The sequence below is a fragment of the Brassica napus genome, chromosome C6, assembly GCF_020379485.1.
Source record: "Brassica napus cultivar Da-Ae chromosome C6, Da-Ae, whole genome shotgun sequence".
Classification (NCBI taxonomy): domain Eukaryota; kingdom Viridiplantae; phylum Streptophyta; class Magnoliopsida; order Brassicales; family Brassicaceae; genus Brassica; species Brassica napus.
The window spans coordinates 39,917,109-39,925,361 of record NC_063449.1 but is presented as its reverse complement, the minus strand read 5'-3'; the positions used below and the strand labels follow the sequence as shown (position 1 = coordinate 39,925,361).

The window sequence follows — 8,253 nt, the reverse complement described above, 5'->3', positions numbered from 1 at the left end:
TCTGGGTAGATATCATATCTCATACTAGCTATAGAGTTTGCATATATTAGAAATATGGTATATGTAAAGAAAGAGACGGGGAGCTAAGGATTCATGCGTAATATACACAAAACACCTATATCAATCACCTAAATATTCAAACCTACTGCACGTTTTTGCAATCGCTAAAACCTTTCACGAATATTCAACCTAAATCACTCTTAGAAAAAAACTAATCAAACTATTGATTTGTCAAGTCTTCTGAATACTCCTTTGTCAAAAAAATCAGAGACAGCATTAGATTTAGCCACACAAGTCCCTCTCATTCGCACTGAGGATTAAATTTATGAAGTTTCCGAGAAAATTATTGGGATCAGTTGGCTTTTAAGTGATCTAAAGATTCTAAGCAATAGACTTAGAATGACCTTCTTCATCTTTCAATGTTATTTTGCCTCACCACCATTCCTATAAAGGTTTATTGTTCACTCTTCTTTTTTTTTTTCTTACCAATTTCTTTCGTCCTGCATGTTAACACAAACAAAACCAAACCGAGAAGACACTCTTCTGAAATTAGATAAATCAATTATGAACTCCCAAACACTCATCAAATTCTCAAAATCTACTTCATATCTGGTCATATTCGTCCTCTTCCCACTATTGCACCGTCTTCCTTGCACTTCAAGTAAGCAAGAACTTGGGGCGTGTGAATCTCCGTTTCAGTGTGGGGAAATCTCAGCTGGTTTCCCCTTTTGGGGTGGAAATCGTCCTGAAAACTGTGGTCTTCCACAGCTGGAGCTTCACTGCCGCAATAAAAGCAGCACATATTTAATCATCTCAGACCAAGAGTACTCTGTTCTCAAAGTAAGTCGAACAAATTACACCATAACACTTGCCAGACCAGACCTGCTAGGGCGTATTTGTTCTGCTAAATTCAATACCACAGCCTTGCCTTCCGATATTTTTGAGATTTTGCCAGCCTACAAGGAGCTCGAAGTATATTACCTATGTGATCGTCGATATTTTAGCAAGCAGAATTATACATGTCCTTCTGATAAGGGTCTTGTGTTAGTGTTTGAAGAACAGCATGGTGAGTTACACTGCAATAATAGTTTCACTGTGATCGTTCGAAAGAGTTTCGTTCCTCTCGAAGAGGATGAATTTGATTCGTACGAATTAGAACGTGTTATAAGGAACGGGTTCGAGGTGAAAGTGAAGATTGATGAGACAACTTGTGAAGAATGTTCGTCTTCTGGTGGAATATGCAGCTTCAATGGTACAGCTCAGGTTTGCTGCAAGACAAACTCATCACCCTCAGGAGTCAGCTGCGAACCAAAGCGTCAACGTAGTGGTAAGTTTCTCATACATCAACCCTCCATATCTTCTTTTTCCTATTGACCTTCATGGAAATAAAACAGAGGATGACAACAAGTTCAATCTCTCTATGTCTTCAAAAAATCCATGTCACAATACACAATCATATAATTTCCATCCTTGTCTTTTCTCAGCTGATGAGATTTACAGACTCTGCAGTACACCGTTTTTCTGTGGCAACCAGGGCGGTCTCTTGTACCCTTTCTGGATTCCTGGCAGAGAAGAATGTGGCCACCCTGACTTCAAGCTCAACTGTAACGGAGGCTTCGCGGAGCTTGACATTTCCTCCGTAAGTTTTAGAATCTTAGAGGCGAACTACGACGCTAGTATCATAAGACTTGCCAGATCGGATTATATAGGCAGTCTTTGTCCCCTATATCCTTTCGATACGCCATTCATTCTTCCATTTGCTTCTAACACCGAGCTGCTAACAATTTATTCACACTGCATTGTAGTTTGCAGTACAAGTTGCAATTCAAATTATACTTCCATTTATGTCGGAAAAATTGATTGTGAGGATGGCGAAGGTTACTATGTAACGAGAAACCTTTCGTCCCCTCTACTTCAAGGGATTAGAGACCATTTATACGACTTCAGACTAGGTTGCAGTCAAAACGTCAGCATTCCCGCATCTGGACCCTCGCTGAACAGACTGCAAAACAACAAGACGATAGATAATCTAAAGAATGCTCTTGAACAGGGCTTCGAGCTTCGGCTTGACCAAGAATGTTCGAGGTGCACAGAATCTGGGGGTGTATGTGGATACAATCAGATCACAAGAAGGTTCGTCTGCTATTGTGGTCATGGGCAGTGTAACCATACTGGCGATTCAAGAAACAAGGGTAAGATCTCCGGCCCAAAACCATTATTTCAAAGTTCTGTCATTAGATTCAACTAATCTCTGGTTCATTCCATTGATGCAGGAATCTCCTCTGGAGTGAAAATAGGTGCTCAAAAATACTCTTGATTCGTTTATGAATAATATATCCAAACAAAGTTTTTTTTTTAAAATTATTTTTCTGGTTTCAGGTTTGGGAGCAGGTGTGATTCTGTTTACGTTTCTTGTCTTAGCATTGGGTCTCCGAATTATCCGAAAGAGAAAGAGAAAACCATCACATGATCTACGTCAATGGAATCTCAAGACTCTTAATCCACAAGAGAACCTCAAGGGGCTTATTCCACTGAAGCAGTATAGTTTCGCAGAAGTGAAGAGAATAACAAAATCATTCGCCGAAATGGTTGGGAAAGGAGGATTTGGAACTGTCTATAGAGGCACCCTTTCTGATGGACGTATCGTTGCAGTGAAGATTCTAAAAGACTCGAAGAGTAATGGGGAAGACTTCATCAACGAAGTTGCGAGCATCAGCCAAACTTCTCATGTCAACATTGTTACCCTATTAGGATTTTGCTCCGAAGGTTCCAAGAGAGCAATTATTTATGAATTCTTGGAAAATGGGTCTCTTGATAAGTTCATCTCAAGCAAGAGGTCGTCAAATATGGACTGGAAGGTGCTATATGAGATCGCGTTAGGTGTTGCTCGCGGTTTGGAGTACTTGCACCATGGATGCAGAACAAGGATTGTACATTTCGACATAAAACCGCAGAATGTACTCTTAGATGACAATCTTTGCCCCAAAGTATCAGACTTTGGCCTTGCCAAGCTCTGTGAGAGGAAGGAAAGCATGTTGTCGCTGCTAGACACAAGAGGAACGATAGGATACATTGCACCCGAAGTGTTTTCAAGAGTGTATGGTCGCGTCTCACACAAGTCAGATGTGTATAGCTATGGAATGTTGGTTCTTGAGATGATAGGAGCAAGGAACAAAGACAGAGATGCTCAAGAAGTTGGTTCTAGCACAAGTTCAATGTACTTTCCTGAATGGATATATAGGGATCTTGAGAAAGGAGACAATGGAAGGCTTCTTGAAAATGGTATCAACAGCGAAGAAGAAGAAGAGATAGCAAAGAAGATGACGATGGTTGGTTTGTGGTGTATTCAGGCTTGGCCATCAAATCGGCCACCGATGAATAGAGTAATAGAGATGATGGAAGGAGATTTGAATGCTCTTGAATTCCCTCCTAAGCCTGCAGGTTTGCAAATTCCAGAAGTGCCTCTTCCAGACTCTTCTACGCTCTCAGATGACATTTCGATTTCCAAAGAGTATGATCCATGAATGCTACTGATCCATGAATAAAGCATAAAGAAATAAATGTTGGTAGAAGAGTGTTATTTATTCATGATTGACACATTATGACTGCAAACTTTTTTTCTTTCTGTAATTTTTCATGCATATTACTTTTCGTCCGACTTCTCCAGCCTATGTCTAGATTGTTTCTAGAAGTCCTCCGAGTTAACCCATTTCAAAAATATCAGCAATCTTGATTTATGGCGTCTTGCTCAGCTTGTTTCTTGCAACAAATTTCTTCAGATGTCTGATGAAATATGGATCCAGTTCAAGGTCATAGTGTCCACCTCCACTTATCCACAGAGTTTCATAATTCTCTTTGTTTAGTTATGAGAAAAAATCAACTATGCAGTTCCCTACCAACAATATAGTTCCATGACTTGAATTCAGAAATTTTGAGGTAAATTTCAAAATGTCTGAAAATGCAAAATACTGTCCTGAAATTTCTAGTGAGAGGAGCTCTTACCACAACCATTCAGAAAAAGCAACAAAGGAGAGAAAAATCAAATGATAATAAACCTTGACCAATCGCCTGACTCATCCCTGCCCACCGTAATTCAATCTAATAAATTACTATTCTTTTGGTAAATCAAATTATGAATTATTCATATCTAATTTATCATTTAAAAACTCTAATTTTAGTCAAAAGCACATAAATAGTTTAAGATAAATCTTAACATATTATCTTAATTAGTGGTACACAAGGCTAACTATTCAGATTGTTTCCAACCAATATATACTATAACTAGTTTTACCTATAGATCTTACCCAACCACGAATCAATGGAACAAAGAACAATCACCTCTAAGCTTCTGTTTCTGTGAAAGTTATAATGTACAAGTTTAACTTTTCTGATTTTTTTTTTTTTTTTTTTTTGATAATCCAGGGTTCCCCGCTTCGCGGGTCATTCCCTGGGCCCGGTTAGGCAGCGGACCAGCTTCACCCGGGAGGTTTTTCCCTGAGCCCGAAGGCCCAGTACCCACTTTAGTGACAGGGATGAGCAGTTCGCCTCCGGCTGGCGTCGAACCCGGAAGCATGACAATTGGCCCCCAAGACTCTAACCAGTAGAGCTGATTCATCCCGTCAACTTTTCTGATTTGTTGTAATACATCTGCATATGTGCAGATTGGTACAGCTTGGCAAGTTACAGATCCCAGATGCATATTCTGAACTTCCAGTTCTTTTTTATAACAGAATCTGCTTCAGATACAATATCATGTTAATTTGTTTGAAATTTTGTTCTGTCTCCACCAAATTTGTATTTTTTTCGTCTAAAACTTCTTTTATTCAATATCAAAGACTAACAAAAACAAAAAAAAGGGTTAATAGTAAACATTGCAGTAAGAAACCCAAAAGAAGCCTTGAAAAACACATCTAAATTATTAGAAAATATAATCTGACATATGACTTTAAGAAAAATCAATGATGAAATCTACGCTAAAAGCATCTCCAACCCAAAACTTTATTTTTAGGGAGAACAAAACTTCAAAATGAAGATTTGAGGGGTGATTACTTCAACCATGAATCTTCAAAAAAATCTTTAAAAGTTTATTCATTTGCATTATATTCCTTGGAACCTTGACATTAACAAAAGTTACTAATAATAATAATAAAACATCACAAATACATATAAAACATACTTTTAATATATTACACAACACACAATATTACAATATTATATAATGAAAAATAATATAAATTACATATATAATTAAACAACACACGTACACAAAAAATTTAGAAAATTACATAAGAGTTCATCAAACGAACAAATCCTTAATTTCTTAAAAGAAAGTGTATCAACTAGGAGTAAGAATTATGAGTTAAAGCAATTACGTTTCCAAAATCAGGCTAAAAATTAGCCCTAAAAGAACGAGAATGAGATGATAAGATGTTACTAACAATTTTAGACTTTGTCGATGCTGAGTATATGCGATTGGAAAAAGCGAAAATCATACCAAAAAAAGAACGGATCAAGAGCAGCAACAACCTTCATTTGATCTGAATATTTATCAACAATATTTTGATTATCTTGGAGGTTCGGGATCCGGTTAGCCGATAATTCTGGTATTTTGGTACCACTATGTAAGATCTGTAATATTAAATTTTTATGTAATTTGCTTTAATTTATGTTAAGTTTGTTTAATGTATTTTTATTTTTTATTTATTTAATGTATTTTTCTATTTATGTGGATTTTATTTTAATGTTATGTAATATCTATTTTATTTTATTTTATTTTATTTTAGTGTACTTAAGTTATTTTAAATAAAGTTAGTAGATATATTTGTAAAAGAAAATAATTGTAAGGATTAAGAAAATGAATAGTAGTTTTGAGGTTGGGTTGGAATGACAAAATCCTCAAAATTTGAAGATTTGAGGCTGGGTTCAAGATTCTTTAAGTATATGTTGGATTTTGTCAATACACTGATATCTGAAAGATCTTGCTCCGCTCCTTTTAACAATCGAAGTGTTTTTCCGCATCACAATATACTGCAGCCACATTTATTGTCTACACTAAAAGTTTCCCACAAAATAAATCTTATTCTTTGGTTATATTTATTCCTAAAGAGACTCTTTAAAGAATGCTACTCCAGAATCCATCGAACAATCTGCGATAACCACTACAACGAAGATTAGAGCAAAATAAGTATATCTTTGATTACAAAAATCCGGAAAAAATAATAATATCCCTGAAAATATTAAAAAAATAATAATTAAAACCATAATACCAGAAAACAAAGAAAAAACTATTATAAGAAAAAATTCAGCACTAGTGTTCCAGAAACCACCGGCACTCAAAAAAATCTATTTTCCCCTAGTGGCGGTTAGAGCTGTTCTCTATGCAGCAAATTTAAATTAAGTTATCAATTAGTGTACTATCTTCTATATATTAATTGAGAAACATTTAAAAAGATGTAATCTTAATTTTGTAATAATTAAAAAAAATTATTGTTTATGTGCCAATTAATTAGGTAGTTAATTAGTCATACGTGTCAACTTCACATTGAAATTGAAAAACATGTTTGTTCAATTCGATTTTTATATCTCAATAGAAACATTAAATACAAACTATATGATATCATATGATATTAACTAAACCAAGATGGCTATATGTATCTTTAGATTATCGTTAATACAACTACGTGGTCATATGTATTTTTTTTTTTTTTCAACATACAATCATTTTTAATTATTTACTCCCGCTCAAAAAGAATCATCACTACGATTGAAGAACAAACTTCACCAAATACGTGGCCATCTTCATAGTTTCATCTCTATATCAAGACTGAGCTCGTGCTCTGACCACCACCACCGGATCGACTCCTTCTCCGTCGCAATTGTCTTCCGCCCTGGAATGAAGTTTCTTATGTTCGAGTCACCTCTGTCTGTCCAGCTCTCACTCACGGTCAGCTACTCCTGGAATCTATTTGTCTTCAGCTTCCAATTCGGTCAAGGCTTTCTTCTTTTACAGCCATGCCTCTTTCGTAGCTTTGTCGCACTCTGATGCAGCATCATGATACCTTCACCGCCAAGCAACTGTTTTTCTATTTCGGTTTTTAGAAGATTTCCTTTTCTAATTATGAATTCCTTTTAGTAGATTTTCTATTTTTAACAGAGTTAGGTTATTATAAACCGTCTCTAGGATCCTATATAAGGGATTGTAAGTTGGCTTTGATAAGTAGTTTTGAAAAGATAATAAACTAGAGTTTCTCTAAAGCCTTGCATTGATTCGATTCTGTCGTCAATACGAAAGCCTTGTATCGAATTTGATTAAGTTCTTCGATTCAAGAAGTCAGGTCTCTAAAGATTTAACCTAAATCTTTAGATTTGAGCTGAGTTACCGTTGATACGCTGCGCTAGGTTGGTATCAGAGCTTTGCTACGCTCCTCGAAAATTTTTCCATTCACCATGGCAAGACCTCGACGAGCACCTGTTCGAACCGAAGCAGAATTCACCCGTGATGCAATCGCTGAGCTTCAGGCTCAGATGCAAACTATCGCCGCCGCCCTCCACAACCTTAATGTTCAACAACAACCACCAGTTTGCGATAATGTTGAACGTGCGAGCAACAACGATGCAGAAGACGATGAAGAAGCAAACCTATTTGCCGCCGCAGCAGCAGAACATGTGAACCCCTTCGCTCCTCTCAACGACCGTGTACTCGGTCAAGATAACATTCGCGGTGCAGCAGCTGTTGTTCCATGGGAAACAGGATTCAAAACAGAGATTCCAGAGTTCCATGGCAACTCATCCGCCGAAGAACTTCTCGATTGGATAGTCACAGTTGAAGAAATTCTTGAATTCAAGAGAGCACCAATGGAACGTTGTGTTCCGTTGTTAACAATGCGATTCCGCAACAGAGCAGCAGCATGGTGGATACAACTAAAAACTACACGAGCCCGTCTTGGAAAACCTAAGATCATGTCATGGGATAAGCTTAAATCAAAACTTAAAAAGACATTCTTGCCTTACAACTATGATCAGCTAATGTTCCAACGACTACATCATATTCGTCAAGGAACTCGTTCAGTTGCTGAATATTCCCAAGAATTTTTTTTGCTGCTTACAAGAGTTGATATTCAAGATTCAGAACGACAGTTGGTTGCTCGATTCACTGCCGGCCTGCGTCAACAGATCCAGCACACTATCAACTTGTTTAATCCACTGACCTTATCAGAAGCTCACCAACAGGCACTCACCATTGAATCTCAAACT

At 37.0% G+C, this 8,253-nt stretch overlaps 1 protein-coding gene across 2 annotated transcripts; it reads left to right on the top strand.

Moving 5' to 3' along the window:
• Positions 1-420: 420 nt before the first annotated feature.
• On the top strand, positions 421-4,378 carry LOC106403477 (LEAF RUST 10 DISEASE-RESISTANCE LOCUS RECEPTOR-LIKE PROTEIN KINASE-like 2.5). Of its 2 annotated transcripts, XM_048760794.1 has the most exons (4): positions 421-1,327; positions 1,485-2,192; positions 2,274-2,297; positions 2,380-4,378. In XM_048760794.1, the coding sequence occupies exons 1-4, from the start codon at positions 505-507 to the stop codon at positions 3,522-3,524; spliced, it is 2,700 nt and encodes an 899-aa protein (XP_048616751.1). In that variant the 5' UTR covers positions 421-504; the 3' UTR covers positions 3,525-4,378. The 2 variants fall into 2 exon arrangements, with proteins under 2 accessions (XP_048616751.1, XP_048616752.1); XM_048760795.1 differs by lacking the exon at positions 2,274-2,297 and having other exon boundaries at positions 1,485-2,225.
• The last annotated feature ends 3,875 nt before the right edge of the window (positions 4,379-8,253 follow it).

What these genes read in the sequence shown, in the direction of transcription:
- LOC106403477 (XM_048760795.1), top strand. Translation starts at nt 505, where the DNA reads ATGTTAACACAAACAAAACCAAACCGAGAAGACACTCTTCTGAAATTA. An exon ending in ACCAAAGCGTCAACGTAGTG is followed by an intron (nt 1,328 to 1,484) that starts GTAAGTTTCTCA and finishes GTCTTTTCTCAG; the next exon opens with CTGATGAGATTTACAGACTC. An exon ending in CCCAAAACCATTATTTCAAA is followed by an intron (nt 2,226 to 2,379) that starts GTTCTGTCATTA and finishes TTCTGGTTTCAG; the next exon opens with GTTTGGGAGCAGGTGTGATT.